General features: G+C 38.2%; 1 protein-coding gene across 2 annotated transcripts in view; it reads left to right on the forward strand.

The window, feature by feature from the left end:
• Nit2 (nitrilase family member 2) overlaps positions 1-17,464 on the forward strand; it is a 21,675-nt gene extending 4,211 nt beyond the window's left edge. For both annotated transcript variants that reach the window (XM_010639630.3, XM_010639629.3), the window contains exons 4-10: positions 940-1,028; positions 6,444-6,537; positions 7,034-7,108; positions 8,328-8,406; positions 13,429-13,527; positions 16,039-16,094; positions 16,422-17,464. In XM_010639630.3, coding sequence (XP_010637932.1) covers positions 940-1,028; positions 6,444-6,537; positions 7,034-7,108; positions 8,328-8,406; positions 13,429-13,527; positions 16,039-16,094; positions 16,422-16,513 — 584 coding nt within the window. In that variant the 3' untranslated portion in view covers positions 16,514-17,464. The remainder of the gene's footprint in view (positions 1-939; positions 1,029-6,443; positions 6,538-7,033; positions 7,109-8,327; positions 8,407-13,428; positions 13,528-16,038; positions 16,095-16,421) is intronic.
• Positions 17,465-21,628: the final 4,164 nt, after the last annotated feature.

Below are 21,628 nucleotides of genomic sequence, written 5' to 3' on the forward strand. Positions count from 1 at the left end.
AAAAAAAAAAAAAAAAAAAAAAGAAATAGGAAAAGAGAAATCATATGTGTCTTTTATTATATAATATAGGATTGAGAAAAATTTTTTCATAGTGACCACATACATAAAGATAGCTTCATTTTTGTGCTTTTGAAATGCATTTTAAAATATTCTATTGCTAAAATAAAAAATAAGCAAATGAGTTGAGGACGCTGTTTTATGCCCATTATCCTAACACTTGGGAGGCCAAGGCAGGAGGATTTCCAAGAGCTCAAGGCCAGCCTGGGCTTCACAGTGAGTTTAAGTCCAGACTGAACTACACAGTGGGACCCTGGCTTAAAAAAAAAACAAAAAAAACTAAACTGTTCACTATATACAGCAAACAAAATTAATCTTTGTATTATGATATATTAAGGATTAGAAAAGAATAAGAGATGACAAAGCAAGAAAGGGTAGAGCTGGAACTACATTCAGTAATGGAGGGCCTGTGACTTACGTCTCATCCTGAGGCCTTTTGAAATACAGTGTTGTTGCAGGGCCTGGTATATTTAACTTAGCAACAAGAAATTATTTATTTTTCTCTAATGTTACATATTAAGTGTTTCTTAAGATGATGTCTGAATTTCAGGAACAGTTTGATTAGTTTTTAAGCCTGTCTGTGGCATCTGACCTAATTGTATTTCATCTACACTTTGGCATTTATCTTTGAAGATCAAGAAGAACAAGTGGGCCAGGGATTTAGCTCAGTGGTGCTGCCCCTGCCTTGCAAACACAAGGTCCTGAGTTCAATCCCTGGTACCAAAAAAAAAAGGAAAACAAGTGCTTAAGTAACACTTGAAAGAATAAACTTTATTAGATATAAGGGAGAATTTATGAGATCTTTATTTAGTTTTCATAAAATGATTGCCCATTTTTATTAACACTGTTTCATGTGCCTGTTTGTTTCTTTCTCAATGAAAGGCTCCATCCCTGAGGAGGATGCTGGGAAATTGTATAACACCTGTGCTGTGTTTGGGCCTGATGGAACTTTACTAGTAAAACACAGAAAAGTAAGTAGGGAGTGTGTAAATTCATTTCCTTTATGAATTTGCTTTGATGTCCCCTACCCCTGCTTTTACAACATTGTACAGGCATCATGTGTTTGACTGGCAGGAGTGGCAGTTCTTGGCTACCTGTACTTGCATTATTATGTAAATACAGATGATAGCCTGTCAGTTTCTGCAAAGGAACAACTGCAGGAATTTTTTGAAAGCAGTTCATTGAATGGGGTGAGGGCACATCTTTGCAGTATTAAATGCATATACACTTAGGTTTGCCAAGTTTTCCTAGTGAATGGATCTTTTATCATTATGAGATGTCTTTTTTTTCCTTTTTTTTCTTTGTCTTAGTTTTATCTCTGCCAATACTGTAGTCACTTTTTGCTTATAATTGTTTGCCTTTAAAGGCTATCTTGTAGACAGAGTTGGGTCTTACTGTTTTTATTCATACTGACAGTTTCTGCCTTTTAACTGGAGCGGTTCATCTATTTATAATGTAATTATTGATGTGGTTAGATTTAAGTGTACAGGTATTTTATTTTTTACCTTTGTTCATCCTTTTTGTATTTTATTTTGGTGTTGAATATTGAACCGAAGGCCTCATGCTTGCTAAGTAAACCTCTACCACTGAACTACGCTCCCAGCCATGCTTTTTAATGTTTCTTTTTTTATTCATTTGTTGCCCTGGGAATTATAATATACATCTTTGCATCATTGTCATAGGCTACTTATCACTTATGTGAAATTTTAAAAACTTGAAATAATATGTGTCTGTTTCCTCTCCCCAATTTTTTTTTTCTGTTTTTATTTTTACTAGTGTGTGTTTACAATTTATAATGATTACATTCCTTGTGGGGAGTTGGTACATGTTCAAAGCACATCTCAATTCTCTTTTCATCTTCTTTCTTGCCCCTCCCCTTCCCATTTGAAAAAGATCTATTTTCCTATTTCCTATTATCTATCTTTTATTTTGCTCTCTATCTGTGTTTTGGTTTTCTTATATAAGAAAAACAATGTAACATTTATATTTGTGGGTCTGATTTATTTCAGTTCCCGTTATAGTCTCAAGATGCATCCATTTTCCTACAAGTGATTCAAGTTGCATATATATATGCAACTGTAATGCCACATGTTCTTTATACATTCATCTGTTGATGGACATATAGGCCATTTCCAAGATTTAGTTACATGTTTCACTGTAATATATGCTGTTGACTTTTAGGGGAACATCTTGGTAAAATGGAATTTCTAGTTTTAGTTTTTTGAGGAATTTCCACACTGATATCTGTATTGGTTGTACAAGTTTACACCCCATCGACAGTGGAGAAGGGTTCTCTTTTCCCTGCGGCCTCACCAGCGTTTGTGATTGGTTGATTTCTTGGTGGTAGCCATTCTTTGTGGAGTAAGATAGAATCTTAGTTTTGTTTTTTCCCTGAGAAAAGGTCTTACGTAGTTCAGGCTTCCCTGAACTTCCAGTGTAGCCCAGGTGGGCCTCGAACTCATGAAGATCCTCTTGTTTCAGCCTCCTGAGTGCTGGGGTTACAGGCATGCACCACCATGACCAGCTCAGTGTTTGTTTATTTTTTTTTTTATGCAGTGTTCTTTAATTTGCATTTCTCTAATGGCCAGCAATATTGAATATTTTTTCATGTATTTATTGGCTATATGTACTTTTTCTTCTGAGAAATGTCTATTTTATTTCCCCATTTTTTGATTGGGTCTTTTATTTTGGGGGTGTCTAATTTTTTTTAGTTTTTGTATATTCTAGATATTAGTCCTCTGTCTGAGGAATAGCTGGCAAAAATTTTTTCCCATTGTATAGGTTGTCTCTTCATTCTGTTGGTTGTTTCCTTTGCTGTGCAGAAGCTTTTTAAATTGATAGGATCCTTTTTGTTGACTCTTGGTACTACTTACTATGGTGATAGGATGCTGTTCAGAAAGTCCTTGCCTATGTCTGTGGTATCCCCAATTCTTTATGCTGTAGTTTCTATATGGATTCCATATCTATATGGTATAAATCTCTCAAAACAGTAGTTTGTGATTTAACTAGTCATACATACTTTAAAATAAGAAAAAAAAAACTCACCTTACTCAAATATTTACCATTTCTGGTATTTTCCTTTCCTTCCTAAAGATCCTATTCTACTGATATCTTTTAGACAGAATGATGTACATCATGATTTTTGTAGTGAGTATCAGCTTGCTATGATTTGTTTTTGCTTTTGGCTATAATTTTACTTTGTATTCATTCTTGAAAGATATTTTTCTTGGCATAGAATTTGAGTTGACTTTTTTCTTTTTTGACTTTTTTCTTTAGTAGGTTTTGTCTAGTCTCTTTTGTTCCCCGATTAGTCAGTAGTAACTTAGGTTGTAGTTTCCTTGTATAGGATTTGTTGTTCTCTTTCTGCTTTCAAGTTTTTTTATAATTGTTAGTTCTCAGCATTTTGAATCCTGTGTCTCTACCTGTGGTTTTGTGTCTGTCCTGCTTGGTGCTTCTTGAATCTGTAAATTTAAATCTTTCACCATATTTGGGAAGTTTTTGAAGTATATTTTGTTAAATATTTTTTGTCTAATTTCCTTCTTATGAAACTTCATGCCTAGCCCTGGTTTTTAAATCTTGTTTTCTAGTCTTTTTTTCTCTCTGTTCTACACATTGGATAATTATGTTGCTCTGTCAGGTTCACTGGCACTTTTTCCACCATCCTGTAAGTCAATCCAGTGAAATGTTTTAAAATTCAGATTTAAAATTCTTCAGTTCTAAATAGACTTTTAGTTCTTTTTTATAGTTTTTTGTTCTCTACTGTTAGTTCCTACTGATAGTTTTTTGGTACCAGGGATTGAACTCGGGACCTTGTGCTTGCAAGGCAAGGTGGCAGAACCACTGAGCTAAATTCCGAGCCCTCCTACTTGTTTATGGATTAAGAACATATTTTTCTTTATGCTCTTGAGCTTACTTTCAGTATTTGTCTTAAAGTTTTGGGTAATTGTCATACCTGGGTCGTATCTGGGTCTGTGCTGATTTGATTACCTTTTCCTTGGCATTTGGGTAACATTTCTGTTTCTTTGTCAAGTAAATTAGGATTGTTTGTTGGATTATATGTTGTAGACATTCTAGGTTCTATTATATTCCAACAAAAGTAAAATATTTTTGTTTTAGTAGGTAAGTAACTTGGCTGTTCTCAAACACTAAATTTTTAACTTCTTCATGAGGTGAGCAACAATTTTAGCTGCTATTTTGTTTATAAAGTTGTTTAGCCTCAGCTGGCTGCCTGGTGGTTGTGCCTCTCATTTAATTCTGTGGTCACCAAAGATATGGACAGATTGTATATGGAGAAGTTGGGGGTCTCCCTCTTTGGCTCTCTCTGTTTCAGGATTCTCCCACATGCTCTTCAGGTGCTGTGAAACTCTAGTCTTTGGTTTTTTAGACCAGTATAATTGTGGGTGGTTATTACAGTTCTCATAGCAAACCTGGGGCTTGGCTTACAGTTGAAACCTGTTAACAAATGGGAAAACGAAGCTAGATGTGGTGACTTATGTTTGTGATCCCAGTGCTCAGGCAGAAGGATTGCCGTGAATTTGAGGCCAGCCTGAGCTAAAACAAAAAAAAAAACAAAACAAAACTCACCCAGTGCTATTCTCTTCTTTCAAGCATTGATTTCCTTCAGGCTTTATATATCTTGAGTCGTTCTTCAGTCCAGAATTCATAGTGAAATATCAAAAAGCTGATCTGATAGGAGCCACTCTACCATTGCAGGAAGAAGAGCCAACTTAATTGCTCAGTTCTTTGAAGTGTACCTTTTTGGTATTGAGCTTACCAGTCCATAATTGTGGAATATATCTCTCTCTTTGTGCCATTCTTTAATTTCTCTCAACTTCTTTTTATAGTTTTCTGGGTTTAGACTTATATATAATTTGTTAGATTATTCCTTATTGGGATTTTTTTTATTTGTTTTTGTTTTTTGAGACTGTCTTGTTTTAGTTAAGGCTGACCTTGAACTCACTATGTAACCCAGGTTGGCCTTGAGCTCATCACAGTCCTCCTGCCTCAGCCTCCTAAGTGGTGGGATTAACAGGCATGTGCCACCACACATGGCTGCCCTTATTGGTATTTTTTGATGACTTTTCATTTTCTGTTTCTTGGTAGTATATGCAAGTACACAAGTTTTCAAAGTACTGATCTGGTATATAATATAAAAGCCATGCTTTTCTAATAATTAATTCTAATACTTTAATTTTAATACTTTAGATTTTTTGTGTATCAATTATATAGTCAGAGAATAATGATAGATTTCATTTTTTCTTTCCAGTCTTTGTATATTTTACTCCTTTCTTGGATCTTACTCTATGTACCATATCTGGTACACTGCTGAATAAAAGATATCCTTTCTTGTTTCCAGTCTCAGAGAGGAGGCTTTCAGTATTTTATCCTAAAATGTGTTTGTTTAGAATTTTTAAAGGCACTCTTTATCAAATTTAAAAAGTTCCCTTCCTGGAAGAGTTTTCTGTAATTTATTTATTTAATAATACTGGGGATTGAAGTTAGAGTTCTTTGAACTGAGCTACATCCATACTTTTGTTTGAACATGTTTTATTTTGAAGCAGGGTCTCACTAGCTTGCTAATTGCCCAGGCTGAGCTTGATCTTGTGGTCCTTCTGCCTCAGCCGCCCAGAGTGCTGGGATTATGGGTATGTGCCACCATGCCTGGCTTGTTTTGTTTTAAAATCACAAGTGGTTTTAGAAGTCTACCAAATGTAGGCTGGGGATGTACCCCAGAAGTAGAATGCTCTCCTTGCAAGTGCAAAGTCCTGGATTCAATCTCGAACACACACACACACACACACACACACACACACACACACAAATCACAATTATTTACCAGATATTTAGTATACATTTCTGGAGACAATAATGTGATGTTCTGTTTTACTTTATGATAAATTATGTTGCTTTTCTAATGTTAAACTACATTTGCCTTCCTTGAATAAATCAAATTAAGAAGTGATACATTATTCTTTTTATACATTACTGAATTTGGCTTGCAGAATTTTACCTGTTTTTAAATATTGTTCATTTTCCACCTCTTCTGCTAGTTGTCAGTTTGATTCTGATTCTGAGAAATCGTTACCATTTATAGTGAGTAAAACAGCAGTATATTACTTACTTCCCATAAGAAACTGAACATTGACTTGTACACTATATTGAAAAAGTATTATAAAACCTATAATATCATTTTCCCAGTTTCCTGTGGTAGAATTCCTGTGCTCAGATGTCAGCCAGCTTGAGGGTGGATTATGAGCAGGTTGGTTGTAATGTTTGTACAGTTGATTTTAGGGCACTTTTATATCTACCTGTGGAAAGTCTGTCCTTACTGCCATGAACTGTGCTTGGAAAAAAGATAATAACAGAATCAATTATTTGTGATGCAGATCCATCTGTTTGACATTGATGTTCCTGGGAAAATTACATTTCAAGAATCTAAAACATTGAGTCCTGGTGATAGTTTCTCCACATTTGATACCCGTATGTACCAGATAAGTTTGCCTCTTTAAGTAATCCCAGTGAAGAGGAATAGGTATACCTTTCTTTTTATTTTATATCTCTCTCCACCTTCTTCACTTAACCTGTTTGAAAGATCAGAAATGAGGGAGGCAGAGAACAGTCAGAGATGTGGAAAGTTGGGTCCAAATGAAGAATTAAGGGTTTAATATGATTTTACACTTCTACTTGAGCATAACCTCCTATTAGAGTTTTCTTGTTAGGTCATGATCGAACCTTGTTCCTAGATAAGGAGCATTCAGTTAAAATGAATTTCTTATCTCTACTCTGATGGGGTAAATGATGACTACATCAGATAAAGTCCCAAGAGGAGTAAACTTATAAATTGTCTTCATCCAGGGGTTCTGTGTTAATTTATACTTGTCAGTATCTTGTGATCATTAAGTCATGGAAGCTTTATGCTGCCACACCATGCTACAGAGGTTTAACTTTTCCTTTGTGCTTTTCTGTTTGGAAACAGCTTACTGCAGAGTGGGCCTGGGCATCTGCTACGACATGCGCTTTCCTGAGCTTGCACAAATCTATGCACAGAGAGGTGAGGCAGTGCTACAGTTCTATTACATATTTGGAGGTTTGGTTCTGGGCTAGTTTCCGAGGGGGTAGAAAGAACTCTTAGCCCAAATTTTCTTCTTTTTTGCGGTACCAGGTATCAAACTCAGGGCCTTGTGCCTGCAAGGCAGGGACAGCATCACTGAGCTAAATCCCTGGCTCTCTTAACCCAAATTTTGCACAAATGCACAAAACATTTAGGGGTGGAGTCTTACTCTCTCCATGTGTAGCTCCTCCACTCCTGTCTGGCTTCTTAGACTGTGCTGCATATGGATAATAAGGTTTTTAGATGCTTCTAATTTAACACATGCTATATTGCTAAGGCAAAAGGCATGCTTTCAAATGTCTAGTCTACCTTTTGAGTCCCTCCTGTTAACTGTGTTTCAAGTCACTTGCAGCCTAGTAGAAATGAAAACATGGCCTGTCCTCTTGCGATTTCAGCAGTCAGATATATTCTCGGTGATACTTTGGTTCAGACAAAGAGAAGTATGTGAGTGTCTGGAAAGTATGTTAGAAGATTGTTAGTGTCTGGAAAGCACACTGAACCAAACCAGATCTGGTTTCTGGTTCTAACTCTTCTTAATTAACATAATACTTTGGGGGAAATCATTTAACCTCTACAGCAGTGTAGTTTCTAACTTCTTTATAGAAATGGCATAATGATTAATGAAAGAGAACTTACAAAGCCTCTTCTGTGGTACTCAGCAAATACTAACAACCTTACTGAACCAGTGAAGCTACTTCTGACTTGACTGTCACTTCACTTCTGACTTGACTGCCTGCTCAGCAGAAAGTGGAGGACCCAGGCTCTGGGTTTAACAGTCTCTCTTAAGTCTTAGCAGTAAGCACTACAGGAACTGTTGTGCCCTTATTTTTAGTCGAAGAGTCACAAAACATGCTTCTTGGCTGTACAACTCTGACCTTCTCGTGCTGAGAGAAATTTGAATGAGAGTTCTCCACTTTTTTAAAGTGAAGGCACATGTTCTGATTTCAAGCATCAGTCGTACTTTTCTTGTGACTATGTTTTATGTGTGTGTCTCAAAGAATTCAGAGCCGTATCTTAGTGTTGATGACTCTGATGAGGCTGACATCTTTCTGTGCTTGAAAAAGCTTGAATTTTATCCTTGTTGGGTAAGGATTAAAGGGAGGGACTGTGTCTCTGATTGTTCATCTACACCCCGTTCTTTGCCTTGTCACTCCCCCAGGATGCCAGCTCTTGGTGTATCCTGGGGCTTTCAATTTGACCACTGGACCAGCTCACTGGGAGTTGCTTCAACGAGGCCGGTAAGAAAGAAATCAAACATCTCAATTTTTCTTCTTTATGGAAAGATGTCCAGTTTGGTGAAAGTGTCAGCTTTCCTGAAGTGAATTCTTTTCCTTACCTGGCATGCTTTGGCATCCGGATACAATTGGAAAGGATGAATCAGATGCAGTTGGAACAGATCAATTTACAGGACTTCTTCAGAAGACAAAGTACCAACCTGAAGGATTTGAAAATTGTGGTTTTTGCATTTTTAATTGCATTCATTGTGTCATTTTGGCAGTGATTTAATTTTTCTGTAATTAGCTGTGGATTGGTCTCTCTTAGGACAGTCCCAAGCAACTTTTACAGAGAAATTGAGATCTGCAGAACTTACATGTTCAGAGCCCTGAATGCCAAGGAAAAGATAGCATTTATTTTTGCTTGACAGCCTCAGGGAGAGATGAGTGGTCTTCATGCATTTGGCCCTATCATTCAGAATAGTGTGCTTATCCCACCCTATCCTCTACACATCCTGCTGGCCTGGAGGACACTCCATCGAGAAGTTCATTGTATGTAGATCTTGTTCTTCTAACCTATATATCCAAGGCCTTGCACAAATATCCTTGGCATATTACAGCTGCTTTTTCCTTAGTTCTCTAAGGTTGAGGAGTGGTGGAGAGCAAATAGCAGGCATGGGTAGCACAGGAGAGAAAGCGAATGCTCCTGTGCGCATGTGTGTGCGTGTGTGAGTGTGTGTTTATAAACCATAAAATGCTGTCACAGATACAGTTTTCCTCATGGCATCCTGTAAAATTTGGTTATAGCATACTTAAAGAAAAGTATACCTATTTTAAGTACATAGATTAGTGAACTTGTATTTTACATATTCACTTCCTACCAAGATCAGCATAGAACATTTCCAGCCCCCAAAATGCTCTTTGGGCCCCTTCCCTACTGGTATTGTCCTCGCTTTGCCCTGAGGCAGCCATTCTTCTCCTTTCTACAGATGATGGCAGCTTTTTTTAAAAATTCATTAAATTTATTAAGGTATACAATATGATGACATTCATCATTGGGAATTTGTACCTGTACATGACATATTTTCATTCTTATTTTTTCTGAATTCTCCTGCCCTCCCTACAGCCCCTGCAGCCCTCCCTATTTACAAAGGTTTGCATTTTTTTCCTTTGCTCATATTTTTTACTTTCCCTTCTTTCCTTTTCCTTACACCCCTACCCCCACCAACTTTCTCTTTCCCTTTGGACATTTTCTTCCTATTTCATGTTATCTATTAAACATTTTGGTCCTCATTTGCACTTTCTCTCACACCAGAGAAACTATTTGGTATTTACACATGTGTGTGCCCTATTTATTTCACTTAAGACTATGGCCTGAGTATGCATCCATTTTGCTATAAATGTCTCTAGTTTCACATTCTTTATGGCGAAGTAATACTCTCATTTTATTAAAACACATCGTCTTTATCCAGTCACCAGTTGATGGGCGTTTGGGCTGTATCCAAGATTTAGCTGTTATGAACTGTGCCATAATAAACATGTATGTACATATATCACTGTAGTATGATTCTTTTAATACTTTTTGGTAAGGTACCAGCAGAAAAGCTAGGTCAAATGGGACCTCTAATCTTAGTATTTTGAGTATCTCCATACTGATTTCCACAGTTGTTGCACCAGTCTACATTCCCACAAGGAGTGGAGCAGGATTGCTTTTTCTCTACAACCCTGCCAGCATTTGTTATTTGGTGATTTCTTGATAGCAGCCATTCTTTCTAGGGTGAGGTAGAGTCTTAGCATTGTTTTCATTCGCATCTCTTGAATGAACAGTGATGCTGAACATTTTTGCCTATTTCTTTTTGCTGTTTCTGCTTTGCCTGAGAGATGTTCATTTCAGATGTCTATTTTTTTATTGAGTCTTCAAATCTGGGAAGTCCAATTTCTTTCTGATATCCTCTTTGATCTCTTTTTTCAGAGTGCCATAGTTTTCAGAGTAGAGGCCTTTGATTTCTTTTGTTAGGTTGGTTCCTAGGTGTTTCATTTTTTTGGGATGCTATTTTGAAAGAAGATGTTTCTCCAGTTCTCTCAGTGAGTCTGTTGCTCTTGTACAAAAAGGCTATTAATTTTTGTGTGTTGACCTTGGATCCAGCTACTCTGCTGAATTTGGTTATTAAGTGTAGAAGACTTTTGGTGGAGTCCTTGGAGTCTTCTATGTAGAGTATCATGTCATCCGCAAATCATGGCAGTTTAACTTCTTCATTTTCTATCTTTATTCCTTTTATTTCTTTCTCTTGTCTAATTGCTATGGCTAATGTTTCCAGAACTATATTGAACAGGAGTGGTGATAGTGGACGTCCTTGTCTTGTCCCTGATTTTAGCATGAAGGATTTCAGTTTTTGACCATTTAGTGTGACGTTGGCTGTTGGTTTTTCATATATGGCTTTTATTGGGTTGCAATAAAGACTATCTTTTCCAGTTTTCCATAGAGTTTTTATCATGCATGGGTGTTGGATTTTTTCAAACTTTTTTTCTGCATCGGTTGAGATGATCATATGGTTTTTGTCCTTGGCTCTGTTAATATAGTGTGTTACATTTATTGATTTACATATTTCGAACCATCCCTGCATCCTTGAGATGAATCCCACTGGGTCAGGGTGTATGATCTTGATGATCTTCTGCATTGTGTTTGCCAGTAACTTATTGAGGATTTTTGCATCTATGTTCAATAGATTAGACTATAGTTCTCTTGTTTGATTGGGTCTTTCTCTCCTTTTGGGATCAAGGTGATGCTTGCTTCCAGGAATGAATTTGGGAGTATTGCTTCCCTTTCAACTTCATTGAAGAGCTTAAACAGTAGTGGCACTAGTTCTTTTTTAAATGTCTTGAGAATTCAGCAGTGAAGCCATCAGGATCTGGAATTTTCTTTGTTGGAAGTTTTAATAATGTTTTCAATTTTGTGGATTGATCTTGGGGTGTTTAGAATTTTTAGGTCTTCTTCATTTAACTTTGGCAATTCATGTGTATCTAGACATCTGACCATTTCTTCTGTGTTTTCAATCTTACTGGCATATAGGTTCTCAAGGTAGGTATTGAGGATCTTCTGGATTTCTGCTGGGTCTGTTGTAATTCACCCTTTTCGCTCCTAATTTCACGTATTTGGGCCTTTCCTTTTTTTGATAAAGTTGGCTAGGGGTTTGTAAATTTTGGTTATTCTTTTGAAGAACCAAATTTTTGCTTCATTGATATTTTTGTAATTATTCTCTTAGTCTCCATTGCATTGATTCCTACTCCGATCTTCATAATTTCCTCCCTTGTATAGACTTTGGGTTTGTCCTGCTCTCCTTTTTCTAGAAGTTTGAGGTTCAGCATTAGGTTGCTCATTTGAGCTTGCTCTGTTTTCATTGCTATGAATTTCCTTTATAAGACTGCTTTCAATGTGACCCATAAATTCTGATATATTGTACTGGCTTTGTCATTTAATTGTAGAAACTAATTTCTTCTTTAATTTTCTCTGTGACCCACTGGTTGTTCAGTAGTGTGTTGTTCAGTTTCCATGTGTTTATGAAATTCTTGTGGTTTCTTTTGCTGTTGTTCTCCAATTTCATTGCACTATGATCTGATAATATACAGGGAATAATTTGAATTCCTTTGCATTTACTTAAACATGTTCTATGAGTGAGTGTGTGATCTATTTTGGAGAATGAGCTGTGTACACCTTTAAAGAATGTGCATTCTGATTTTGTGGGGTAGAACACTCTGTAAACATCTGTTAAGTACATGATAGTAACTTTTAATGGAAAGGAAAGAGATTTTGGTTGATTGCAAGCTGGAAGATGGAGTCAGGATTTATGATAGTGGGCTGGGGATTTAGCTCAGTGTTTCTACCGCCTGAATTGCAAGTATAAAGTCCTGAGTTCAATCCCTGGCACCCCCCCAAAATGGAAATAAGATCCCATGAATATTAATGTGTGCAGTCTCATCTAAGGTAAGGAAAACTTGGGGGATACCCATGTGAGTTAATCTTTTTTCAGAGCAAAAATTGCATCTATACTGAATAGCTGACTTACTGAGATGAGACAGTATCTCAACTTTGTAGTTTTGATTTGCATTTCCCTGATGATAGTGATATTAGACTTTTTTTTTTTTTTTTTCTTTTGGTATCGGGGATTGAACTCAGGACCTTGCGCTTGTGAGGCAGGTGGTGGAACCACTGAGTTCAATCCCTGGTCCTGTTAGACATTTTTTTACTTTAGCTGTTTATGTTGGTTCACCTTCTGTCAGTATGACAAAATACTTGATATAAGCAGCTTATAAGGAGGAAAGATGTACTTTGGCACATTGTTTCAGCGCATTCTTGCTTGCCTTGTTGCTTTGGTCCTGTGTTGTCACAGTTCATCATTCCTGGAGTTTGTGACGAAGAGCCTGTTCACCTCATGGTGGCTCAGAAGCAAAGAGAGAATGAGAAGGGTTGGGGTTCCAACATCTCCTCTGAGGGCACACCCCAATTAATCTAACTTTCCTCCCACTCAGCCCCACTTCTTAAAGTTTCCTTCACCTCCTGGTCCTGTCATGGCCCACGAAGCCTTCAATCCCCTGGCTGTTGCAGGGGACATTCAAGATCCAAACTACAGCATTATTTGTATTTCTTCTTTGAGAAATGTCTATGTAGATCTATTGCCCTTTATTATTCTTTTGCTGGTATTGGGAATTGAATCTAGTTATTAACCCTTTGTCAGATATTGTGTATAATTTGCAAATATATTTTCCCATTCTGTAGGTTTTCTTCACTATGTTGATTGCAGTATTTCCTTTACTGAACAGGAGGTTTTTAGTTTGCTATAATCCCATTTGTCTAATTTTTGGTTTTGTTTCCTATGCTTTTGAAGTCTTGCCCAGAAACTTTTGCCCACTCCAATGTCCTGAAGTGTTTACCTTTTTTATTCTTCTACTGCTTGTTTCTGTCCTTTTTTTTTTTTTTAAGGTTTTGTACACGAGGGATACAAAACTGTTGCAAATCTTTGGTTATCTCCTTCTATCTATTGTCTACAGGGCTGTTGATAATCAGGTGTATGTGGCCACAGCCTCTCCTGCCCGGGATGACAAAGCCTCATATATTGCCTGGGGACACAGCACTGTTGTGAATCCTTGGTGAGTGTGTCTAAGTGAGGGTGGGCTCAGTGGAGCTTGGGAGATGACACAAGGGCAGCACCTTCTACCCCATTTCCCCAAACAACATGACAGACATTAAGAAAAGCTTCTACTTGAAATCCACATGGGAAGGACATTTTTCTGTTTACCTGAGTGCTTAGCACTCTTCTGCTTGTCCAAGTGACCTACACTGTCAGTCATACTTGGATCTCTTAGGGTAATCGAGGTAACAGTCATGGGTGGTGGTATTAGTAAGAGAACCTCCTGAACTTTTTGGCTTTTGGTTAAAATTTAGGCTATTTCTTGGGGAGGAATAAGTTACAGGGTGAGAACTTTGTTCCTAGCATAATGATGAGGGGAAAAGGAGGATGGGTTCAGTAGGGAAAACTGATTCTGTCCCTTGGGTACAGCATTTTTATTACTCAGTGAAAGTAGCATGAAAGTCTGTCCAGACACACACTTTGACATCCCTTAATATGCATACCTTTCGTCTGTATTTGTAATGTACCTTGCACTTTTATACACTATTGCAACTTGAACTAATGGATTTAGTCTTACTAAGCTCAGTTTATAGATGGTAGAATTGGAGTTCACAGAGTTAAGTGGCTATAACTCGTGTTTGAGTCCATGACTTTGGATTTCAGAACTTTAATCTATACTAATCCTATTTACAAGTGAATGTACACATAACATACTGATATGTATTTCTAGTTTCAGGATAAATAGACCAGAAACAAGATGAGAAAAGCTAAACAACACTTAGAGCCCCTTGTGCTTGCCTGGCAGGCACTGTACCACTGAGCTACATCTCTGGCCCATGCTTGCTGCTTCTGACATGATGTAATTGCATGTGGTTGGCCTTAATTTCCTCCTTTGCAGGGTTTGGGGACTCTGGTTTATGTTTTTTTTGGTTTTTTTTTTTTTTTTTTTTTTTTTTAATTGAACATAGGGCCTTGTGCTTGCCTGGCAGGCACTGTACCACTGAGCTACATCTCTGGCCCATGCTTGCTGCTTCTGACATGATGTAATTGCATGTGGTTGGCCTTAATTTCCTCCTTTGCAGGGTTTGGGGACTCTGGTTTATATGTTTTTTGTTTTGTTTTGTTTTTTGTTTTTTTTGAGACAGGGTCTCACTATGTAGTTGAGACTGACCTGGAACTCACTATGTAGCCCAGGCTGGTCTCGAACTCACAGCAATCGTCCTGCCTCAGCCTTCCGAGTGCTGGGATTACAGGCGTGCACCACCACGCCCGGCAACTCTGGTTTATATTGTTGTGGTATGGGTATCCAGGGCTGTGCAGAGAAGAATCTTTAAATTGCCAGGTAGACAAGAATTAGAAAAAAACAAAAAAGGATTTAGTTAAATGGTGGTGTTTGTAACTCATCTCTGCCAAAATGTTTGTGACTGTCTGGTAAGGGAAATCAATAGATACATCGTATTATTATGAGAGATTACTTTGGAAAACATTCATTTCATTAGCTACGTTTGAATCTCTACTCTAGGCCAAGAGACTAAGCACTGGAAATAGGTTCCCAGATCAGCTTCTCACTATTTTTTAGGAGTGTTGTTCCTGTCATCATGTGGATCCCCAACCACTTCTACACATACCTTATAGATTTAAATGTTTAACTCAAATCTGAAACTAAAATCCATTAGCATAGAGATCTTAGGCACAGAGAAATCCTAGCAGATCTGGGGCCTGGCCAGACCCAACCTCAACATACTCAGGTCATGTAGCAGCCTGAGCAGGTGTGCAGAGCAGACTTAGACCACCTTGGAGAGGCCCTGACTGAAACACATTCACGAGGAAATAGGATGGTGCTTCCAGTTGGCTGTAGGCTCTATCAATTAATAAGTTACAGGCTGTGTTCCCAACTGTTTATAAACATGGAATAGTTACTATTTCCTAGCAGTTTATAGTTTATAAAGCATACTCTATATTTATCTCACTGAGCCATATAGTGCTCTTAGATTAGGAAATGGAGATTCTCATGACTTGCCATAAAGTTACATAGCTACTTAAACAACAGTACAGGAATTTAGGAATTTATATACATACCTACCTTCTTGATTTTTCTGGGTTTTTTTTTTCCTCTCTTTTTGTTTTGTGGTACTCAGACTTGAACCCAGGGTCTCACACAAGCACTCATGTCACTTAGCTATATCCTCTCATCCCCAGCACCCACTTTTTGGGGGTTCAAGGATCAAGCTATGGTTCTTGCACTTGGGAGGCAGCTGGCAGCAACACTGAGCTAAATCCCTGGCTTCCCAGCCCCTTTTATTTATTTTGAGACAAGGTCCTGCTGTGTTGCCCAGGCTAGCCTTGAATTTGTAATCCTACCTCAACCTCCTGAATCACTCGAATTAGAGGGGTACACCACTGTATCCTGTTTTTTGTTTTAGATGTCAGAATCGTTGTTTTGGTTTGTGAGATGGTGAGAAGAAAATGTAGATCTTGAGTTTCACCAGACATCAGTGAATCTGCTCATTCTCCTCTGAATTTATTTCAGGGGTGAAGTCCTAGCCAAAGCTGGCACTGAAGAAATGATCCTGTATTCAGATATAGGTAAGGTTTGCCCTGGTGCAGTTAAAATCTTTGGTGACCCCACTGTCTGAGACCAGATTCTGTAGCTGTGAAGTGTTAGTCACTTTGAAGGGCTCCTTTATGCCACTTATTTATCTTGAGAATATTCCAGGCATAGCTCAGCTTGGATTTTCTTGGTTTGGATTTAATGTTCTGAGGACCAGTGCCAGGCCATTTGTGTGTTTGGATAAGGCCAGTATTGCTGAGTCACTTGCTGAGATTCTGGTTGTTTACACAGTTTAAGGGAGCAGTTGTCTTGGTTAGTAAGAAGTTGCAAATTATTAATCATGCACTTTGCTGTGTTTGCAGACCTGAAGAAGTTGGCTGAAATACGTCAGCAGATCCCAATTTTAAGACAAAAGCGATCAGACCTCTATGCAGTGGAGCCAAAAAAGCTCTAAGGATTATGTTTCCAATATGTCACAAAACAAGATGTGATTCTGCAGCATAATAAACACCCTTGTTGAGTCCTTTTTCTGGGGAGGGGTGTTGGGGAGTGAACCCAGGCATCATACCTGCTGAGCACATGGCTCAGAGTTCTACTCCTGTTGCCTACTGAATAAATCCTTTTTTCTTTTTTTTTTTATTTTAGCGTTTGTTTGTTTTTTTTTTTGAGGCTGGCCTTACATTCACTCTGGAACCCAGGCTAGCTTTGAACTTGCAGCAATCCTCCTGTCTCGGCTTTCTGAATGCTTGGATTATAAGCACATGTCACCATGCCTCACTAAATTTTAGCCTTTTCATATCCAGAGAACTCTACTGAGTGACAGAGCATCAGCATGCTCATTCTCCACACCATATTACATAGAAAGGGCACAGGCCAGTGTCAAAGTAGAAAAAGGAGGGGCTGGCTCTGAGGTTTCTGCCATTCTTAAGTCACCTCAAAGCAGTTGGTGGAAGTAACAGATCTTGGTATCCTGGTGGTTGAGTCACCTAATACCAATATGTTTATGTAACAAACCTCTTATCCCACTTACTGGAGTTGGAACCCATTATCTGGATAACTTAATCTAGTGCTGGTCTCTTCCAAGAAGTACCAAAAAGTTAAATTTTTTGGTTTCTAGCTGTGGGAAACAAGGTGATAGATCCTTTTTAAGTTTGCCAGATGAAGTCACAGCATCTCTCCTAGTACTCTGGGTGCTTCACATTCAAGGAACCAGTGGTTCAAGCCCAGCAGAAAAAACTGGGTCAGCAGTGAGCTCCCATGGAAAAATGGCAGTGGCAGTATTGGTGAAAGCAACTCAGTATGAATTGGCAAAAAATGTTTTCTAGTAGAGTGGTGTCTGAAAATCGTGTCTTTCTGCTTTTCTTTTTGCTTTTTAACACTCTCATTTTATAAATAAAGAACTACCAAGCCTAATGGTTCTCAGACTTTTTGTCTTCTCAAAATGTTTTTGCATAAATAGAAATTAAGGACTTGAATATAGTTTTGCTTATGTATGTTCTGGCTAATGGTGAGCTAGTAATTGTTCAGCAGACAGCTTTCTGAGTAATAAAAATCCTAATTGTGTAGTAATATCTGCCAATTTTCATAGAATTGAAGGTGTTAACATAACACTTCTAACAGAGTTGGGAATAGATGTGCAGTCAGCTCTGATGACCTGGTGTACTACTAATCTAGCATACCACTAATACGTGTATACCATAATGATAAAATCTAAAACATATATATGCAAAAATTAATTCTATATAGAATGAAGACATGGCATTTAATCTCTGGAAAACAGTGCTATAACCTCAGAACAAGAGTAAAAAACAAATGACTTGGGCCGAGGATTTAACTCAGTGGTGTGCTGCCTGCCTTGCAAGCGCAAGGTCCCAAGTTCAATCCCTGATACCAAAAAAACAAAAAAACTGACTTGTTAAAAAGTAGGTATGTTCGGTATAATTTGACACATGTATAATCATAAAGCAATTCCAGTTGAGATAGTGAACATATCCCCCTCTTCCCAAATTTTCCTTGTGCTCATTTATCATTCCTCTGCCTACTCATCTATTCCTAGGCAGTCCAGTAGTATCACTTGTATTCTCTCTCCCTCTCCCTCTCCCTCTCCTCCCCCGCACCCTTGCTGAGACAAAATACTCCATATCCACATTTAGAAGGGAAAGGGTTTATTTGACTTACAGTTCATGGCAGAGAGGAAGCAACATGGTGTTAAGGGAAGGGGTTTATTTGACTTACAGTTCATGGCAGAGAGGAAACAACATGGTGCACACAAAAGCAGCAAAGGTAAGGAGAGTATAACAGCATTTTTTTTTTTTTTGGTACCAGGGATTGAACTTGGGACCTCGAGCTTGTGAGGCAGGTGGTGAAACCGCTGAGCTAAGTCCCCAGCCCTTTCGTCTCCTTTTATTCAGACAACTGGGATTAGGGCAACACCAAGCCAGTCACTCACATGTACTTGTTTATCACACACCCTTAGCTCCAGCATCACTTCCAGATTCAACTGTGTCCTAAAAAGTCTCACTTCAACAACATGAGGCTTCGCTGGGACAGCTGAACACAAACCATAACGTCACTGTAGGTTTGTGTTTTCTAGAATTACATAAAAATGGAATCTTATATACCTTTTGGGTATATCTTTAACTCATTATCTGGAGATTTATCTGTGAGGGTATTGGCAACTTAATCCTTTTTTCTGAGTAGGATTCTATTTTATGAAGAATGAAAATATCTCAGATTTTAAAAATTACTTGGGATGGATATTTGGATTCCTACTGGTTTCTGACCATTACTAATAAAAGCTGGAAATATTTTTAAAAGTTATTTTTCTAGGATATACAAATTTCACTGCGAAACTTTTCCAAAATTCCCTTGCTGTTTCATATTGCTGTCAGTACTCTGAGTCCTAGTTGTTTTATGTAGTGGATTGACTAATGGGCAACTTGTAATGCCCAGCTGAACTGAATCAGCGTGGTCTGGGCATGGAGGACCCACCTGAGGATTGTTACCAATAGCCATAAAAATAACTGGGGAGGAAGATCTTGGCCTGTTGATTTTCTGGGAGAGGCTTGCTTTGTTCGGATGGTTTTCCTGGTTCTCCTCGGAGGAGGAGTTCGGGACCTCGCTGTCGCTGAGAATGGCTACTGCTTTCAGCAGGGGAGCTCTGATCTTTACATCACCTGGCCTCATTGTGGATCTTTCAGCTTGGTGACTCAAATCCTTCATCTCACCAGTGTAGATTTTCCGGCTTCCACCCTGGCCTTTAGGCCTTCCAGGTACAGATACTCAATAAGGACAAGCAGGAGACATTGCCGTGGGCTCTAGGCCACTAGGAGGACATTGCCTTGGAATCTAAGCCTTTAGCTGGATTTGTGTGGGAAACTCTTAGGATCTAGGTCCTCAGTTGAATGTTTTGGTCTTCTACTGTGCAGTTAATCCCTTGGACTCTTTTGCATTTGACTCTGGGTAATTATCATAAAATAACCTTATGAGTTATGCGTCTTGTATTTAATGTATTCCCTCACCCAATCCTACTGACTACAACACTTTACATGCTTGGCAACATTCAGAATGATTAGTCTTTTCAATTTAGTCATTTTAACAAACGTATTATTTTACTTCATTATGATTTTAATTTTTTGTTGTTTTTTTGGTACCAGGGATCGAACTCCAGTCCTTGTGCTTGTGAGGCATGCACCGGAACCACTGAGCTAAATCCCCAGCCCTATTGGCACATTTTAGACACACAATATGATGACATTCATCACTGGGAATTTGCACTTTTACATGCTATATAGTGGTACTTATGTTTTTCCCCATCCCTCTACCCTCCCTTCTAGCCTTTCACCCTTCCCTATTTACAAAGACTTTGTTTCCATTTTTTGCTTTGCTCACATTTTTTCCTTTCCCTTCTTTCCTTTTCCCTAAACTCCCCTTTCCCCAACTTTCTGTTTCCCTTTGGACCTTTTATTCCTATTTCACATTATCTATTAAACATTTTGGTCCTCATTTACACTTTCAGTTTCTCATACCAGAGAAACTATTTGGTATTTACACACCAGTGTCCAATTTATTTCAATTGAGTGTGGCCTCAGTGTGCATCCATTTTGCTATAAATGCCTCTAGTTTCACATTCTTTATGGCTGAGTAGTATGCGATTTTATTAAAACACATCTTTATTCAATCTCCAGTTGATGGGCAGTTGGGCTGTATCCAAGATTTAGCTATTCAAAACTGTGCCACTATAAACATGGGTTGCATAAATTGCTGTGATACGATTCTTTAAATTCTTTTGGAAAGTTACCCAGCAGGGGAATAGCTGGGTCAAATGGGACCTGTAATGCTAGTTTTTTGAGGTATCTCCATGCTGATTTCTAGTGACTGCACCACTCTACACTCCCACCAACAGTAGAAAATGGTTCATTTCTCCCTACAATCCCACCAGCATTTGTTATTTGTTGATTTCTTGACAGCAGCCATTCTTTCTGGGGTGAGGTGGAACCTCAGCATTGTTTTTCATTTGCATCTCTTGAATGACTAGTGATGCTGAACATTTTTTCATGTTTCTTTGCTGTTTCTACTTTGAAAAGTGATTCTTCATTTCAGATGCCTACTTTTGGATTGGCTCTTTAAATCTGGGAGGTCTGATTTTTTAAAAGTTGTGTATATATTCTAGATAGTAGCCTTTTGTCTGAGGAAGAGCTGCTAAAAATTTTTTTTTCACATTGTGGTTATCTCTTCACACTATTGGTGGTTTCTCTTGCTGTACAGAGGCTTTTTAATAATATGAGGTCCCAGTTAATTGATTGTGCTAGTTCACTTTGTGCAACTGAGGTTTTGTTCCTGAAATCTTTTCCTATGCCAGTTCTACCTAATCTGTTCAAGAGTTCTACCTAATCTGTCTTCCAGCTGGTTTAGTGTTTCTGTTTTAATATTTAGATCTTTGATCCATTTTTATTTTACTTTAGTGCATGGTGAGAGATACAGGTCTAGTTTTAATCTTTGGCACGTTGGAATCTGATTTTTCCAGCACCATTTATTGAACAGGCTGTCTTTCCTCCAGTGAGGGTGTTGTCAAAGATGAGGTGGTGAGTATGTCTGGAGTTGTTTATGTGTATTCTAAGCTATTCCATTGATCCTCAGGTCTCTTTCTTTGCCAGTACCATGCTGTTTTTATCACAGTAGCTTTGTAGTATACTTTCTTTTCTTTTTCTTTTTCTTTTTTTTTGGGGGTGGGGGTATACAGGATCAAACTTGGGACCGTGCACCATTTGTGAGGCAGGCAGTGAAACCACTGAGTCAAATCCCCAGCCCTGTAGCAGTTTCCAGTTGGGGATTGTGTTACCTCTTACCTTGTCTTTATTGCCTGGAATTGCTTGTACTATTCTAGGTCTCTTCTGGTTCCAAATAAATTTTTGGATTGTTTTCTCTAGTTCTGTGAAATATACTGTTGAGATTTCAATTGGGATTGCACTGAATGTATATAGCAGTTTTGGAAGTATGGCCATTTCCACTATATTGGCTCTTCCTACCCAGAAGCAAGGGACATCTTTCCATTTTCTGATATCCTCTT

Source organism: Fukomys damarensis, unplaced genomic scaffold (assembly GCF_012274545.1).
Source record: "Fukomys damarensis isolate Sample0158 unplaced genomic scaffold, DMR_v1.0_HiC HiC_scaffold_24, whole genome shotgun sequence".
NCBI lineage: Eukaryota > Metazoa > Chordata > Mammalia > Rodentia > Bathyergidae > Fukomys > Fukomys damarensis.